This window comes from Carlito syrichta, unplaced genomic scaffold, assembly GCF_000164805.1.
Source record: "Carlito syrichta isolate Samal-C Ts95f unplaced genomic scaffold, Tarsius_syrichta-2.0.1 Scaffold304710, whole genome shotgun sequence".
Lineage (NCBI taxonomy): Eukaryota > Metazoa > Chordata > Mammalia > Primates > Tarsiidae > Carlito > Carlito syrichta.
Window position 1 is genome coordinate 261,906 of NW_007248806.1, and position 18,875 is coordinate 280,780.

The window sequence follows — 18,875 nt, forward strand, 5'->3', positions numbered from 1 at the left end:
GTCGTGGGCAGGCCGCCCGCCGTCTCCGGCGCCGCCGCTCGGGGAAGCAGATGCCGCCTCTGCCTGCGCGTCTGGGCGCCTGCGAGAGAGCGGTCGCCTCGCCTCGGGGCACTCACTGACTCCGCGGCGCGCCGGAAGCCCCGGAGCGGCCGCGGGTGCAAGCGCGCCCGCCGGGCGGCAGGCGGAGACACCCGCGGGAGGACTGCCCGCCCGCAGCCGGACTGAGCGAGCTTCCGCGGGCAAGATGGGGTAAGGGTCCTGCGGTCCTCGCGCTCGAGCCGTGCCTGTGTGTGTCGGTGAGCGCGGCGGCGGCTGGCGGGCGTCTCGCACGTGCCGCCTGGCCCGGCCGGTCGCACGTGAGAGGTGGGGTGCTCGCCTCGTAGGAAGTTTTCTGGCGGCGTGGCCCCGGCGGCGTAACGAAGGAGCGCGTGCGTGTCGCCTGCCACCTGCGTCCGAGGGGCGAGCGATCTCGACAGAGGCCACGCGTTCCACGCCTTCCGCACGTTGCTGCTCCCACGGCGGCTCCGTTTGTATCGGAATCACGTTCTCGTAGGTTTTGCTGACGGTGTCTTTCGCAGAAGGGCTGCGTTCTCTCGCTGCTTTCAGAGAGGTCCGAGGCACGGAGGAACGATTGTGTGGGGGGCGTAGACAGACCTTGAGCGCGATCCAGCCTGAGTTGTTGCTCTCCCCGTGCCCTCTGTTTTGCCCTTGAATATCCGATGCTAAAATTTGTAGGATTGGTTCTCTGGGACAGTAAGGCGAAAATATGAGCGTCTTACTGCTGCGGTCTCCACGGTGAGTGGCACTCGGTGGGAAAAGGCTTATGTCGAAGGAGCGTGTTCACTTGATTGTTTTCCACTTTTAAGTTCATGCCTGCAGTTTGTGTTCGTGTCAGACCCAGAGCCCAGTGAGAGTTTGTTGTGCAACCTTTTATTAACTCTTCACACTGTGTTGACAGAAGGCTGGTGACCCTTCCTGCCTGAAGCTGGAAACTCATACTATGTTAATGGAGCAGTGATCTACTCATTTCATTGGCAGATGGTCCATGCTTTCTGTCAAAGAGGAAATTTCAGAATTTTCTCTTTTTTTGTGGTCAAACAGACACATCTAAAGTGTAGTTAAGGGCAAGATTTGAAAGAAAGGACTTTGAAGTTTATTGTGACAGCTTAGGGGTCTACACACATTCTTGAAACTTTGGAGAAGAGTTCTTGAATAGTACCTTTTTGTTGAAGTTAGAATTTGAAGTTTATTAACTTGCATAACTTTTAAGATTTAGAATGTGCTGTAGGAGTCCTTCCTCAGGAATTCATGAGAAAATGATGATAATGATTTTTAAAACCTAAATAACATGTGATGAGAGTATATAGAACTTGCTTGATTTGGAGATAAGTAGCGAAGAGTAATTAAAATACCTCATTCTATTTCTAGTGCTGCTATTAGTAGCTTGGAGATCTGAGGCAAATGACTTAACCTCTGTGGATTCTGTTTCTTATCTGTTAAATGAAGGTGTTAGGTGAGATGACTATTAAACACTTTTACAATTGTAAGAATGAATTTTTTTGTTCTTCCCATTTAATGATTACTAGTTGGTGTCTTGAAGTAGATCTCTCTGATGGAGACTTTTTTTCTCTTAGCAGCTTAAACACTTAAGCTGAAAAATAGTGGTATTTGAATTTTTTTTTTTTTTTTGAGTTGGAGTCTCACTCTGTCACCCAGACTGGAGTGCAGTGTCCGCTCCTGGCCACCGCAACCTCGACCTGCTGGGCTCCGGCGATCCTTCCGCCTCAGCCTTCCAAGTAGCTGGAACTACAGGCGCGCGCTACCACACCCGGCTAATTTTGATTTGTTGTGGAGATGAGGTCTTGCCAAGTTGCCCAGGCGGGTCTCGAACCCGCGGGCTCAGGCAATCCACTCACCTCAGCCTTCCAAAGGCGCGGGATTACGGGCTGAGCCACCGAGCCCAGCTTATTTGAAAATGTTATGGATGAATTGCACCAATTTTAAATAAGAGAATGTTGAAAAATACTACTATTCAAAACCTTGGAAATATGACTTCCCTTGAGCATCTGCAGCTCCTCTGTTTAAAACGTGTTGGAGCAAAAGAAAAAATAAAAATCAAGTGACAGTTTTTCATGTTGAAGACTGTGGAGTTGTGATATCATGGAGGAAAATCAGTTTTCCACAGCCTTTAAGCTGCATGAACGCTGACCGTTTTTACTAAGAGAAGCTTTGGATAAACCTAATACTAAAGGGGCTAGTTTTCAAAATATGAAAGCCTCCCCATCACACATGTTTAGACACTTGGCATAATTGATGTTAGTTTATTTGGCTTTTAGTTCATAAAGTCCTAAATATGGACTGAAGAGAAAAGGAGTATGCATCTGGGGTGTTTTTTGACCCTCTCTCATTGGTAGACTTGTTTCATCTGAGTTGTTAAAGTCTATGGAAAGCTTCAAAGCCTCAGTGAAGAACAGTGCTCCTGTTAGGTATGACCTCTCACCCCCAAATAGTATCTTACAATGAGAGCAGTGAGTCAGTAGCTATTTAAGAACTCTGAGAATAGGCAACAGAAATCGGGTAACTTCAACTAGTTGTTTCATGCTACTCTCACATTGGCAACCTCTTGCCATCAGCAAGGGAATAGAATTCTTCCTCCCTTGCCCTCCATGAAGAGCTGGTTATATATCAAATGGGGGCACTCCCTGAGAATGGAGTCTGATAATGCTGTTTCTGATTTATCTCACCTGCCTGAGGAAACTTCTGGAGTGCATGCTCTCCCCTTTTCCCCAGATAACCCAAAGCATGGAGTGATTGCTGCTACATTGCAGCCTAAAATGAGTCCCTTCTTTGCTCAAAGTCACAAAGCTGGTGCTTTTTTCTGCCTCAGGCTACAGGGGTTCTGTTCTCTGGGGGTTGAGGCAGAAATGTGGAAATCTTGATCTGTCACTATAATATGAATGGGTTTTGGTGCAAAGGTAACCACCTTATCGTTCTTAACAACAGAGAAGTTGGATGCAAGTCCTTAATTCTTACTTGCTCATATTACAAACTTTGAACCCCTGTTAGGTTCATGTACTGACCCTAGTGCTACTGATAGGGAGACTAGTAAAACGTGCTCCTTCCTTTAAGACGTTTATAGTTTAGAAGTTCAGAAGACTGTCAAGCCTAAATTAAAAATGTTGAAGGAGTTTATGATGTAGTCCACAAAGAGTGTGTGTGTGTGTGTGTGTGTGTGTGTGTGTGTGTGTGTGTGTGTGGGGTGTAGCATCAGCTGCTGAGGAAAGGATAAAAAAGCTTTGTGGAAGAGGTAATATATATTAAATACTGAAAGATGAGCAGAGGTGGGCCTCTTAGACAAATGAGAGGGGGCAACCAAGGCAAAGGGAACAGTGATTGGCAGCACTAAGACAAGGAACTATAAAAAAGTTTGGCAAAGCCGGACTCGGTGGCTCAGCCTGTAATCCTGCGCTTTGGGAGGCTGAGATGAGTCGACTGCCTAAGCCTGCGGGTTCGAGACCCGCCTGGGCAACTTGGCAAGACCTCATCTTTACAATAAATCAAAAAATTAGCCGGGCGTGGTAGCGCGCGCCTGTAGTTCCAGCTACTTGGAAGGCTGAGGCGGAAGGATCGCCGGAGCCCAGCAGGTCGAGGCTGCCGTAGCCGGGAGCGGCCACTGCACTCCAGTCTGGGGGACAGAGTGAGACTCCAACTCAAAAAAAAAAAAAAAAAAAAGTTTGGCATGGCAAGCTTTGTTTGCTTGAGCTCTTTTTGGTGTTGAAAGAGATGGGTCTAGAGCCTTGTGCAGGGACCAGCTTAGAGATCCTTGTAGACCAAATGAAAGACTTTGGGTTATCCTGTAGGCTGGGTGTAGTTGGAAGTTTTTGGCTATGATCCATTGGAAAGATCCATTTTTACATTTCAACCTAACACACTCATACATAAATGATAAACTGTTACAAAATAATTCCCTTACTTTGTGAGATACACTCTGGTAATTTCTATTGTATTCCATTCTATTTTTTGTTTATGAAAATATGATGGTGAGGATCCACTACATTTATTTAATAACCCTGTGATAGCATCTAGTAATTTGAAAAACACTGTGCTCAGTTATGGAAACTACTGAAGGGTTTTAAGCAGAGTAGTAACATGAAGGATTCAGGAAAGTAGGGTGAGAAAATAGTTTTAAAATCATTTAAAATTTGTTTTTGTATGTTGTGTCCTGTGGAAACACCAAGCCAAAACAATGAACCCTGGCTAGACAGAGGAAGTGAATGATTGAGCAGGCCCTGGAAAGTTCCAGAGTGGGGAGGGAAGAGGTGGTGATTTAGTTGGCTGAGTGGGTTTTCTCTAGAATTAGAGCATTTTATATGCAGAGGTAATAATGTAGGAACTAGCATGATATGTTTCTTTTTTTTTTTTTTTTTTGAGTTGGAGTCTCACTCTGTTGCCCAGACTGGAGTGCAGTGGCCACTCCCGGTCACCGCAGCCTCGACCTGCTGGGCTCCGGCGATCCTTCCGCCTCAGCCTTCCAAGTAGCCGGAATTACAGGCATGCGCTACCACGCCCAGCTGATTTTTTTGTTTGTTAATTGTAGAGATGAGGTCTCGCTGCCCAGGCGGGTCTCGAACCCGCGGGCTCAGGCAATCCACACACCTCAGCCTCCCAAAGGCGCGGGATTACAGGCTGAGCCACCAAGCCCGGCTATGATATGTTTCTAACTGAGACACTCATTTCCAGATGGGTCCTGAAATAGTGACTTGGGGAGTTAAGTGGTTGACAAAAAAACCTGTCCGTATTCATAGTTTGGAGTTTTGAGTGATTGAATGTCTCTGATGAAAAGGTAGTTAATGGCGGCACGTGCCTGTAGTTCCAGCTACTTGGCATGCAGAGGTGGAAGGATCACCTGAGCCCAGCAGGTCGTGAGCATGCATCTCAAAAATTCTAACCACCATACTGCTGTGGAATTTTTTTTTTCGGTCCTTTGATGTTTAGGTGAAATATTTCTTTTTAGTTACAGGATTGTTTTGTTATTTAGGATTAATCTAACTAACTAGACAGAATAATAGGGAAGATGAGCCCCACATATTTGTATTCTGATAAGATTTTTTTTTTTTTTGAGTCTCGCTGCCCAGGTGGGTCTCAAACCCGCGGACTCAGGCAATCCACTCACCTCAGCCTCCCAAAGGCGCGGGATTACAGGCTGAGCCACCGAGCCCGGCTTCTGATATGATTTTGAAATGACTTATTAGAAAACTTTTTTTTTGTTTGAGTTGGAGTCTCCTCACTCTGTCGCCCAGACTGGAGTGCAGTGGCCGCTCCCGGCCACTGCAGCCTCAACTTCCTGGGCTCCCACGATCCTTCTGCCTCAGCCTTCCAAGTAGCCAGAACTACAGGCACACGCTACCAAACCTGGCTAATTTTTTATTTATTGTAGAGACGAGGTCTAGCCAAGTTGCCCTGGTGGGTCTCGAATCCACAGGCTCAGGCAATCCACTTGCCTCGGCCTCCCAAAGTGCTGGAATTACAGAAAACATTTAAAATAGCTTTATATCTTGTTCAGTTAGGGTCTGTCTCGTTGAATGAAATGTACAATATTTTGTGTTGCATATTTTTAATGCCTTAGGAGGTTCATTGCATTTGAGGAATAAACAGTATTTTCTTAGAGATCAAAAACATCTCTGTGAATTTTTGAAAAAGTGAGTGATTTTTGAGGCATTGCAGAGTTTTGGTTAAGCATCTTCATTTCCAAAGACTCTGCATGTAAATAAGGAGTATTTATATAGATTTTAACACATCTACAAAAATGAGAAAAAAATTTCAAATCCCACTGAATGAGTATTGCAAGAATAGGTTAAACTTTTTAAAGCCTAGTGATTCAGTGGTCTTCAACATGTGAATAAAATGGTATATTTAGAATCTTAATTTAGGCAAAAAAATTAAGTTTTACAGCACATCTCTCCACATACTATAAAATTAGGACATACGTGATCACTCTATTAAGACCCAGGTTTATTGATGAACTGGTACTCTTAATTTTAGCATTTCGTACCTCTTGATACTACTTTTTACATCTGCCATAAGTCTAACACATTGGTCATTTCTATGCTTCTTAATAAAATGTCTGAAGATGGGGGGGAAGGAAACAGTTAAGAATTAATGCTGCTTGTTGAAACAGTATTTTTTAGGGAAATTTTATTGACATCTGTTTATGCTTTGTCTTTTTCCTCTTCCTGCATTTTATTTTCCATCTCGTTTTAAACAGTTTTCTTTAAAAAGATTTGTTCACTTCTTTGATAAGTACAATTTAGAATTAATTTTACTGAGATATCTTTTTAGTGCCTTTGCAATGGAACACACAAACTCTTCTTCCTAATAAGTTTTTCCCTCCCCAGTAAGGGATTGTGGAATAGGGCTCTTGTGTAGCTCAAATAATTTTACATAGAACTAACAATTTGACTTACTTAAGAACTGAATTTCATTTCTACTTAACTATCTTTTCCCTGTTAAGATAGGCACTAAAGGAAGGCAAAAGTCATTGTTTCTGTCTTGTACCAGGAAATAAAATTAATTATACAATCAAAAAATTGGCAATGTAATCAATATTTTATCTTTATAGTTGTTTGCCTTTCCTTTTTTTTTTTTGCTTTTGAAAAATCACTTTAGTCTCTGTTAACCTAACATTAGCTTTAAAAAATAGCTCTGCTTTATAGACATCTTAGTGTTCTTTCATAAAACATGAAGAGTTTTCATGTTATCCTTTGAAAAGGGTTGACATCAAGTCCTCGAGGCAGATGGCTTTTTAAAAAATTATCAAGCAAGAGTTAGATAGTAACTAAACACAAACAAAAAACTGCTGGGGTACCACAGATAGCAAAGCAGTTTTCATTTAAAGTCATATTTATCATGTCATGTCTAGATCCATGTGGTCAATACCTTCAGATCCAGAGGCCTGTAGAAGAGAATGTCCTTGACTCCCCCCCTTCATAGAAGAGTTTCTTCCTAATTTGTCACTGTCTTTAGTTGGAGAATCTTGATGGAAATGTGCTGAGAGGCATAGCTTTGATACATATCTCTGCTTCCTGACCAACACTTTCATAGTACTGCACATGTGCAATATCAGTTGAAAGGATTTTGGAGAATTAGAGCCTGTTTTTGTATACAGAGAGTCCTGATTGCTAGCAATTAGGCCCATAGTTGGATGTGCACGTTATTTTTCTGATAATTTTTCTAGGTAAAATATTTAAGTATCCCTCAGTCTTAAGTAGTTACTGTCTTTCTTCAGTTTCATCTTAAGTACTTATAAGAAGTTTAAGAGGGTTACTCTGAATACGACTTTTTTGTGAGTCAGAATTTTCTGTCCTAGTTCTTTTCTTTTTTTTTTTTTTGAGTTGGAGTCTCACTCTGTCACCCAGACTGGAGTGCAGTGGCCGCTCCCGGCCACCACAGCCTCGACCTGCTGGGCTCCGGCGATCCTTCTGCCTCAGCCTTCCAAGTAGCTGGAACTACAGGCACGTGCTACCACGCTCGCCTAATTTTTGATTTATTGTAGAGATGAGGTCTCGCCAAATTGCCCAGGCGGGTCTCGAACCTGCGGGCTCAGGCAATCCACTCGCCTCGGCCTCCCAAAGTGCTGGGATTACAGGCTGAGCCACCCAGCCCGGCTGTCCTAGTTATTTTCAATTTTCACATTAGGCTTTTAATAATGAACTCTAGGAAATTATCATAAATTGATTTGATTATCAAAGAGCTGAAAATACACATATTAGGAATTTCTTTTTTTTTTTTTTTTTTAGTTGGAATTTTACTCTGTCACCCAGGCTGGAGTGCAGTGGCACACTCACAGCCACGCCAGCCTCAACCTGCTGGGCTCAGGTGATCCTTCTGCTTCAGTCTTCCATGTAGCTGAAACTACAGGTATGCGCCACCATGCCTGACTAATTTTTTTGACTTATTGTAGAGACAAGGTCTTGCCAAGTTTCCCAGGCTGGTCTCGAACCCCTGGTCTCAGGCAATCCTCTTGCCTAGGCCTCCCAAAGTGCTGGGATTATAGCCTTGAGCCACTGCACCAGCTATATTAGAAATTTCTATCAGTCACTCTTCCTTCATAGAAGGTAAGGTAAGTCTGTACATTCCTAAACTTACATGGTAGAATTATTTTCTTTTTTTGTTTGTTTTTTGTTTTTGTTTTGAGTTGGAGTCTCACTCTGTTGCGAAGACTGGAATGCAGTGGCCCGGCCACCGCAGCCTCGACCTGCATTGATCCTTCCACCTCAGCCTTCCAAGTAGCTGGAACTACAGGCATGCGCTACTACGCCAGGCTGGTTTTTGATTTGATGTAGAAACGAGGTCTCCCCAAGTTGCCTGGGCGGGTTTCGAACCCACGGGCTCAGGCAATCCACTCACTTCGGCCTCCCAAAGTGCTGGGATTACAGGCTGAGCCACCGAGTCTGGCCTGATAGAATTATTTTCAACCTACTATAATATTTAAGTTGTTTGCCTTTCTGTGCTGCTTTTTTGCTTATTCCTTTGTAAAACAGTGCTGTTTTCAGACTTACTCTGTTGTTATAAATCACTGTCCCATGGCTTGTAACATTAAAATTTGTGTACTTTGCTTAATCACCCTGCCAGCTCCCAAGATGTTTACAGAATGAGGATTCCGCCTACTCTTGTTTTACTCAGTATCACCAGGGATCTGTATATATTAAGTTGAATGGGAAGACTCCCGAGCCACTTAAACTCCTCTTTCTTGAGATTCTGTTGATTAAAAAATATAGTTCTAAATCTTACAGGCTTCCTTTTTCCATATACGATTTATAATTTATAGAATTTTAGTTGTCTGTCTTTGCTTTCATTTAGTATTTTATTAGTGTTAAATTGACATTTATTGCTGTGCCTATATTAGTATGGGGTAAATAGAAACTGGTGACAATATTGCTGTTTAATTTTATTTTGCAGTGTATTTGTATATATTTGCTCTTATGATTTTCTTTTTCTTTCTTTTTTTTTTTTTTTTTGAGTTGGAGTCTCACTCTGTCGCCTAGACTGGAGTGCAAGTGGCCGCTCCCGGCCACCACAGCCTCGACTTGCTGGGCTCCGGCGATCCTTCCGCCTCAGCCTTCCAAGTAGCTGAAACTACGGGCGCGTGCTACCACACCTGGCTAATTTTTGATTTATTGTAGAGGTGAGGTCTTGCCAAGTTGCCCAGGCGGATCTCGAACCCGCAGGCTCAGGCAATCCACTCACCTCAGCCTCCCAAAGGTGTGGGATTACAGGCTGAGCCACCGAGCCCGGTTTATGATTTTCTTAATAGCATTTTCTTTTCTTTAGCTTACTTTATTGTAATAATACATACGCAAAATATGTGTTAACTGTTTATGTTATTTGAAAGGCTTCCTGTCAACAGTAGGCTATTTGTAGTTAGGTTTTAGAGGAATCAAAAGTTATGCATGGATTTTCTACTGTGTGGGAGTTGGCACCCCTAACTCATACATTGCTCAGTGGTCAACTACATATTCTGAGTAATCAGTGTATAATCTATTGGGTAATTATATTATAGGCTATTCATGTGGTAGGAAGCTAGTCTAAAATATGTTTTCAAAAGATGGTGTGGTGATCCCATAAAGACCAGGATACAAAATTGTATATTCTTTGTGATTCAGCTATATAAAATACATTCTGTATATACATCAAAAAGATTGAAGAAGATTCATTAAAATGCTACCATGTTTGTTTCTAGGAGTAGGACTGAAATTTTGTTTTGGGAGTCTTTCTGAATCTTTTAGTTTCTTTATAGTAAAATTGTTTAGCTTTACAACTTCTTATCGGTTTTAACAGTGAGGGTATTAAATCAAAGTTAATGTCTAAGCCGGGCTCGGTGGCTCAGCCTGTAATCCCGCGCCTTTGGGAGGCTGAGGTGAGTGGATTGCCTGAGCCCGTGGGTTCGAGACCCACCTGGGCAGCGAGATCTCATCTCTACAATAAATAAAAAAATCAGCCGGGCGTGGTAGCGCATGCCTGTAATTCCAGCTATTTGGAAGGCTGAGGTGGAAGGATTGCCGCAGCCCAGCAGGTCGAGGCTGCGGTGGCCAGGAATGGCCACTGCACTCCAGTCTGGGCAACCGAGTGAGATTCCAACTCAAAAAAAAAAAAAAAAAGTTAATGTTTACAGTGACAATTGATATCAGGACTAGTCATTGTTTCTACATATAGATACTTATGTGCTTCTGTCAGTCTTAGCTTTATTTCAAATTTTATTTCATTATTCTTTTCAAGAATGATTAAACGGCTGGGCTCGGTGGCTTAGCCTGTAATCCCAGCACTTTGGGAGGCTGAGGCAAGTAGATTGCCTGAACCTGTGGGTTCGAGACCCACCTGGGAAACTTGGCGAGACCTTGTCTCTACAATAAATAAAAAACTAGCCGGGCGTGGTAGTTCCGGCTACTTGGAAGGCTGAGGCAGAAGGCTGAGCCCATCAGGTTGAGGCTGCAGTGGCCAGGAGTGTGCCACTGCACTCCAGTCTGGGTGACAGAGTGAGACTCCAACTCAAAAAAAAAAAGAAGATTGACTAAAGAAATAGTTACTGTAATAATAGCAAAAATGGTTGGGTTTTTTGGGGGTTTTTTTGTTTGAATCAGAGTCTCACTCCGTTGCCCAGGCTGGAGTGTAGTGGCACCCTCACGGCCACCCAGTGTCAATCTCCTGGGCTCCGGTGATCCTTCCACCTTAGCCTTCCAAGTAGCTGAAACTACAGGTGTGCGCTACCATGCCCAGCTAATTTTTTTTTTGATATATTGTAGAAATGAGGTCTTACCAAGTTGCCCAGGGAGGTCTCACCAAGTTGCCCAGTCTGGTCTCGAACCCCTGGACTCAGTCAATTCTCTTGTCTCGGCCTCCCAAAGTACTGGGATTACAGGATTGAGCTACCATGTCTGGCCACAAAAATGGTTTTAAGTGTGAGGATTATTTCTGTTGTGAGTTATCAGTATTAGTACCAATCTGCACTTTTTATGGAGGAGGAGACACAGCTCTGATGGAAAGTGTGACTTATGGGAGGTTATGCAGCTATGAAATGGCAGAGCGTGTGCTAGAGCCTGTCCCATGGCTTTTAATAATTATATTTGTGGGTTTTACTTAATCACTTGACAATTTATCTGGGCTCTTATTGTTAGTGTAGGGAATCATCAATAGATACTCACATCGACAGAGATTGATTTGGAGAGGAGTTTCTAAAGTCTTATAGTTCTTTAAAAAAACTTCATGTCTAGTGTAAACTGCACCTTAGAGGTGAGTTTGTTAAATGAATTTAACTTGTTTTGCTTCTAGATGGTACTGAAAAACTACATTTAAGTTTTGGTGTAATTAAGACTCTGCTCAATGCATTATACAATTGACCTTTGAACATCTGAGGAGGTTAGGGGCACCATCCCCCCCATGTCATAGAAAATCTGCATGTAACTTATTTTATTTTTTTTTTATGATAGAGATGAGTTTTTTACGATAGAGACGAGTTCTTGTTTCCCAGACTGGTCTCGAACTCCTGGCTCAAGCAGTTCTCCTGCCTTGACTTCCCAAAGTACTGGGATTATAGGTGTGATCCCTTGTACCTGGCCGAAAATTGGCAGATAACTTGACTCCCCCAGAACTTGACTGCGAGTAGGCTGCTATTGCCCAGAAGCCTTACTGATAACATAAACAGTCAATTAGCACACATTTTATATATGTGTTATATATTATGTTCTTACAATAAAATAAGAACATAATTTTCTGAGAAAAGAAAATGTCATTAAGAAAAACATAGATCTTCATCCATATCATGCCCACGACTAGGCTGCAGAAGAGAAAGAGTTGGTCTTCCTGTCTTAGGGGTACCCTGTTGGCAAATAGTGTTTCTCCTCAGTGATTTTTGTAATGGCATCTGGGAACTTGTCTGCTGCCCCTTGGTTGGCAGAAGCTGCTCTTCCTGTTATCTTGACTTTTTTTTTTTGAGTTGGAGTCCCACTCTGTCTCCCAGACTGGAGTGCAGTGGCCATTCCTGGCCACCACAGCCTCGACCTGCTGGACTCCAGCGATCCTTCCGCCTCAGCCTTCCAAATAGCTGGAACTATAGGCGCGCACTACCACGCCCGGCTAATTTTTTATTTATTGTAGAGATGAGGTCTCGCCAAGTTGCCCAGGCAGGTCTCGAACCCGTGGGCTCAGGCAATCCACTCACCTCAGCCTCCCAAAGCACTGGAATTACAGGCTGAGCCACCAAGCCTGGCTATCTTGACTTTTTTTTTTTTCCTTTCTTTTTTTTTTTTTTTTTAATTTTTACTTTTTTTAAGCAAACTTCTTTCTAAAATTATCAAGCCATCCTTTGCTGGCTTTAATTCTCCAGCATTAGATCCTTCACTTTCCCTTTACTTTAAGTTGTCATAGGATGACTTTGCTTTTTCTCAGCTTATTTTAGAATTTATAGGTATGCTTTTCTTATAGCAATCCTGCACCCACATAAATGCTGCATTTTCTATAAAAGATAAAATGGGATTTTGCAAAAAGTGCTAGGTTTTTTTGCCTGCTGATGTAGCTGCAGTGACAGTTTCATGAATTTTCTTTTCTTTTTTGACAGTGGTCCTTAGGCTAGGTTCATATGTCTTGAAATGGTGGGTAACCGCAGCTGCAGACCTCAGTTGACAGTATATTGAGCAATTCAACTTAATTCAACTTTTCCTTGTAATGTCATAACTTTTCTCTGCTTTTTGGGAGCATCACTGGTGGCACTATGTATGGGTCTCATGATGTCATACAAGGTTTATTGCGTAAACGTGATTTTTTAAAATGTAAGAACTGCGATTTTACTGAAATAGACAATTTACTGTGGCATTTTAAATGGATACGGCACTGAATTAGCAAAGGAGATGGTTACAAAATTATTACAGTAGTACAGTATGCACTATAGTTAGTTTTCTGCAGTTACAATGTAATAGTGCATCTTTATGTTTGTTTACATTTCTCTTGACTGTGACTGCATCATGTATGTATGTTTTGATAAATTTTAAATTTTCATAATAGATTTGTGCATATTTCATAGTAATAAATGATAAAATATACTACAGAGTTTACATATATTTTATGCATTCATTACATACCTTTTCTTAATTTTTTTTCCATACTTCTATTTCAAATTGTTGCAAATGTCCAAAAAAATGTTTCTATTGTATTCATTGAAACAAATCTGTGTATAAGTGGACCTGCATAGTGTGTTAAGAATTATCTGAAGTCGGTTGGTCGCGGTGGCTCACACGTATAATCCCGGCACTTTGGCAGGCCGAGGTGAGAGGATTGCCTGAGTCCATGGGCTCGAGGCCAGCCGAGGCAATTTGGTGAGACCTCATCTCTACAATAAATAAATTTAAAAAAATTCACCAGATGTTGTGGAACATGCCTGTAGTTCCAGCTACTTGGAAGGCTGAGGTGGAAGGGTCACGTGAGTCCAGCAGGTCAAGGCTGCAGTGGCAATGAGCTTACTATTGCACCCCAGCTGGGCGACAGAGTGAGACTCCAACTCAAAAATAAAAAAAGTTATCTGTACTTTAAATACATTGAAATACTTCTCATAAATGATTTGGTATTGTTACGTGTGTTTGGTATAGAGTTTCCAAAGTCTGTATTAAAAAGTAAATTCCATTGGTCAGCCCTGTTGACTGCCTTTGCAATGATTGTACACATGAGCCTCTGGAGTACTAATATAGTATAATATAGTATTATATCCTGTATAGGATCTATTTCTCTGAAGAGCTCAGATCAGAAAAAGAAAGCTTGAGATGTTATCTTGAAACATTTTTCCTGGGGCTTAAAAGTGGAGACCTAGAAAGACCAGTTGTAGCATACTGTACAATTTCTGAATCATCCTGAGGTAGTTTTAAGTTACTTGATTCCTTTATTTATAAGAAAAGTTGGGTCATATTTTATCCAGATTAAAAATTATTATTTTTTTGGAATTATTTTTCGCAGATGTCTCAAACTCTAATGCTGTCATTGGCTGGGTAGAAAAATGTGTGATAGTATAAGAAAGAAGACAGTAGGGATTGGTGGGGACTGTGGGAAAATGGAAAACATTTCCTACCTAAAGCCTTTCATATCAGCCGGGCTCAGTGGCTCAGACTGTAATCCCAGCGCTTTGGGGAGACCAAGGTGAGTGGATTGCCTGAGCCTGCATGCAGGTTTGAGACCCGCCTGGGCAACTTGGCGAGACCTTGTCTTTACAATAAATAAAAAACTAGCTGGGCATGGTAGCATGTGCCTGTAGTTCCGGCTACTTGGAAGGCTGAGGCAGAAAGATTGCGGGAGCCCAGCAGGTTGTGGCTGCGGTGGCTGGGAGCAGCCACTGCACTCCAGTCTGGGCGACAGAGTGAGACTCCAACTCAAAAAAAAAAAGGCTTTCATATCAAATGTGGTTTTATTATTTATTTATTATTTTTAGTTTTTTCTCCCTCAACTGTTCAGCAGAATCCAATGTGTTTTTAAAACCCTCTGACCACTGGGCATGGTAGTACATGCCTGTAGTCCCAGCTACTCAGGATGCTTGAGCCCAGGAGTTCAGGGCTGCAGTGAGCTTTTATTATGCCACTGAACTGCAGCCTGGGCCACAGAGCAAGTCCCCATCTGTAAATAGATACATAAATAAATAAAACCCTCTGACCAAAGTCTGACATCTGAAACCTGATCCCTTATTTATTCAGCAAATTTTTTTTTTTTTCTTTCAGTTGGGGGCTCACTCTGTCTCCCAGTCTGGAGTGCAGTCACATAATCATGGCTCACTGCAGCCTTGACCTCCTAGGTTCATGTGATCCTTGCACCTCTGCCTCATGAGTAGCTGGGACTGTGGACACACTGCCATGACTGACTGTTTTTTTGTTGTGTGTGATTAAGTTTTGCTATGTTGTCTAGGCTGGTCTTGAACTCTTGGACTTAAGCAGTCCTTCCACTCCCACTTCCGGAAGTGCTAGGATTACAGATGTGAGCCACTGTGCTCAGCTTCAGCAAACATTTTCTGAGCTCCTGTGATGTACTAGCAACTGTAACACTCTAATCTAGGTCAATTACAATAAGTTTGGAAATGCATTAACTCGACTGAAGAAGGAAGACCACATGGTATAACAGTGGCAGAAATTAATATTAGATCAATGGTTCTCAATTTTGAATCTGCATGAGAATTACCTCTAGGACTTGTTAGAAAAAAAAATCAGATTGCTGGACTCTTTTTTTTTTTTCTTTAAGCAATTTTTTCAGAAGTTTTGGGGTATACAAATAGTTTTTTGTTACATGGATACATTGTATAGTGGCAAAGCAGTCTGGGCTTCACAAGGTAGTACCTACCACTCCGACAGATGCACATTGAATCCCCAGCGTTTTGATACAGTGGATCTAGGAGTGGACCCACGAATTTGCTCTTCTAGCAAATTCCCAGGTGACTCCAATGCTGCTGGTCCAGGAGCTTCACTTTGAGAGTAACCAGCACTTGATACATGAAGCCTGCCAATGCGAAGAGCTTTTTTTCCATTCAGAATCTTTAGTGACTCCTAAAACTTCTTCCTCCTCTTCCCTCTCCTTCTCCCCTACACTCTCCCCTTCACACTTCCCCTCAGTCTTCCCCTTTACCCCCACTTTCTCTCTCCCCACCTTCTTTCTGCCTCTCTATTCTCCTTACCCCTGCCCCTCTGGTGATTATACAGGACAGATTTATGCCAGTGCAAGTTTTTTTAAAAAATGTATGTTTCCTTGAAGTTTTCTATTCAAATTGCACAAAAAAGCAAAGATAATACGTTAAAAAAATTTTTTTAGCTGGTATTACATAGAAAGAATGTGTGAAGTGCTTTCACAGTGGTGCACAGTCTGGACAATAGATTACATATTATTAATGTGGAAAGAAGAAGACAAGATTTCTTTGTCTGCTTGAATAGAAAAACATCAGGTAAAAGATGTCCAAAAATTACTATTGCACAACATGTATCAGTGTACCTGCAATGCATGTCAGTGACTTTCACACGTTTACCACACATTAGAAAAATACAAGATATACAATTTTGATTTTTTTGGTCTTAAATAAATTTCTCGATGTCCAAAATTCCATTATAAGCCAAGTATCATTACAATAAAATAATTGGTCCATGAAGAGATTCATTTTTCACTATTTTGTGCTGTCGAGTTGCTGGTAGGTGATCCATGAGTTGTCTCCAAGTGCAAAGGGCTAATTTCTTCCTAAATTGTTAACTCTGCTTAAATATATGTAAGAGTATCCAATACCATTGTTGAAGCCTGCATGTTTCTGATTCCTGTTCCTTCATGTGTGATTTTTCCCCACTTTGGAAGGTTTTAGATTTTCCTTTTTTCTCTGCTATTCTAAAATTTTACTATAATATGGTATGGAGATTTTTGTTTGAATATTTTGTTTTGTTTACCATTTGTTTCTTTGGTTACTGGTGAACCCTTTCAGTTTGGCACCTCACTTCCCCAAATTTTGGAGAGTTTCTTCTAATTTTTTTTTTGAGTTGGAGTCTCATTCTGTCTCCCAGACTGGAGTGCAGTGGCCATTCCCGGCCACTGCAGCTTCGACCTGCTGGGCTCCGGCGATCCTTCCACCTCAGCCTTCCGAGTAGCCGAAATTGCAGGCATGTGCTACAACGCCTGGCTGATTTTTTTGATTTATTGTAGAGATGAGGTCTCGCTGCCCAGGTGGGTCTCGAACCCGCGGGCTCAGGCAATCCACTCACCTCAGCCTCCCAAAGGCGTGGGATTACAGGCTGAGCCACTGAGCCCGGCATTTTCTTCTTATTTTAAAAAATATTTTCTATCCATTTTTTATGAACCGACTCTTAGTTGGATGGTAAATCTCTTTTTCATCTTATCTGCCTTTTTTCTTTTTATTATGTCTTCTAAGGGAATTTCCTTGGTTTTTCCTTCTAACGCTAATATCGGGTTTTTAGTTTCTGTATAAGTAATTTTCAAGTCTTCTTTCTCAATATCTCATTTATTTTAGAACATTTATAATGTTTTGAAATTTGTTTTCGCTTCCCTAAATCATCTTTCTTTTGTGTTCCTTTCCTGTTGGTTTAGTTTCTTTTTTTTTTTTTGAGTTGGAGTCTCACTCTATTGGCTAGGCTGGGGGGCAGTGGCATGCTCATGTCCACTGCAGCCTCGGCCTCCTGAGCTCAGGCAAACCTTCCACCTCAGCTTTCTAAGTAGCTGGAACTACAAGCATGCGCCACCACACCCGGCCAATTTTTTGATTTGTTGTAGAGATGAGGTCTCGCCAAGTTGCCCAGGCTGGTCTCAAACTTGTGAGCTCAGACAACCCTCTCACCTTGGCCTCCCAAAGTGCTGGAATTATGGGCGTGAACCACTTCGCCCGGCCTGGTTTAGTTTCTTAGATCATTTTGGAAGGTATCCTGGGATATCTGGTGATCCTCAGCAATGTGTAAGAGTGAGATACTGAAAAGCTGATTAAAAGCTCTTTGTGAATCAGTAAGGCCTGTCATTGGTGGGCTTCATGTGAGATATTTAGGCAGCAAACTGGCCTAAACTTCATATGTGGTCTGTTCTCTGAGATTGTAGGATTTTTGTTTTGTTTTTTTTTCCCTTTGAGATTGTTCATTTTCTTCCAGTATGTATGCCTTTTGACATTCTGAGATTGAGGTAAGTACATTCTTCCATTATGTATCTAGGAGGTGTATTATCTACTTTTATCTGAAAGCCAGGAATGGGAGGATTTTTGAGGGGGCATGGTTCTGTTTGCAGCCTTTCTCTTTTTTTTTTTTTTGAGTTGGAGTCTCACTCAGTCGCCCAGACTGGAGTGCAGTGGCCGCTCCTGGCCACCACAGCCTCGAGCTGCTGGGCTCTAGCGATCCTTCCACCTCAGCCCTCCAAGTAGCCGGAACTACAGGTGCATGCTACCACGCCTGGCTAATTTTTTGATTTTTTGTAGAGATGAGGTCTAGCTGCCCAGGCGGGTCTCGAACTCGCGGGCTCAGGCAATCCACTCACCTCAGCCTCCCAAAGTGCTGGGATTACAGGCTGAGCCACCAAGTCCGGCTTGCAGCCTTTCTCTTAATGCTCCTGTTTTAGGTCCCAGTCCTGTCTTCTGCTATGAGGTAGTTAGTTGATTGACACTTGGGACTGGGGAGGCGGTGGGGGATCTCCATTTCTCTGTTATTTAAAGCTTCCCATTTTCAGCCCCATATTTTACACCTTTTTTGCAATCCCTTTGCCTCTAAATTCCGGCCAATAGGTTATTTACTTAGTTCCCTTTTTGCAGGTACTTCTGTTACAGTTTTCTTGGTTTTGCCAAGTCAGGTACTAGTCCTTCTATTTTTCATTATTGAAAACTGTATTAAAATTACTTATGAATTGGTGCCACTTTTTATATTTTTTTGATGTTGTAGGTTTATATTTTCTTCTTCCCTTTTATTTTAGTGGAATTTTGGAAAAGGAAGATATATGGGTAAAATTAATTTGCCATGTTTGAGCAGAATCAGTGAGCCCTTAGCTTTTGAATTTATATAAGGCATCTTTCAGAATGTGTTGACACTGTTGACAGTTAATTGATTGGAATTCATCGGATGATAAAGCATTTGCCTTTCTAAAAATCTCTTCTGTAACCAACACCTGAAAATTCAGTGCATGGTGTAAGCACATCTTAAAATTGATCATCAACCCAGACCTCAGGAAAACCAAGCACTCACTGTCTCAACAGTGCCAGGTAACTAAGGTGTTGCTGCAGTTTGACTTCTAACACATTGCCTCAAGTACTTGTTTGTTTTTGGGGGGTTTTTTTGGTTTTTTGGGTTGGAGTCTCACTCTGTTGCCCAGACTGGAGTGCAGTGGCCGCTCCCGGC

General features: G+C 42.2%; 1 protein-coding gene across 1 annotated transcript in view; it reads left to right on the forward strand.

The window, feature by feature from the left end:
- Nucleotides 1–156: 156 nt before the first annotated feature.
- The window catches only part of HOMER1 (homer scaffolding protein 1), a 143,610-nt gene continuing 124,891 nt past the window's right edge, over nucleotides 157–18,875 (forward strand). Inside the window, exon 1 of the mRNA XM_008060726.2 lies at nucleotides 157–249. Coding sequence (XP_008058917.1) covers nucleotides 245–249 — 5 coding nt within the window. The 5' untranslated portion in view covers nucleotides 157–244. The remainder of the gene's footprint in view (nucleotides 250–18,875) is intronic.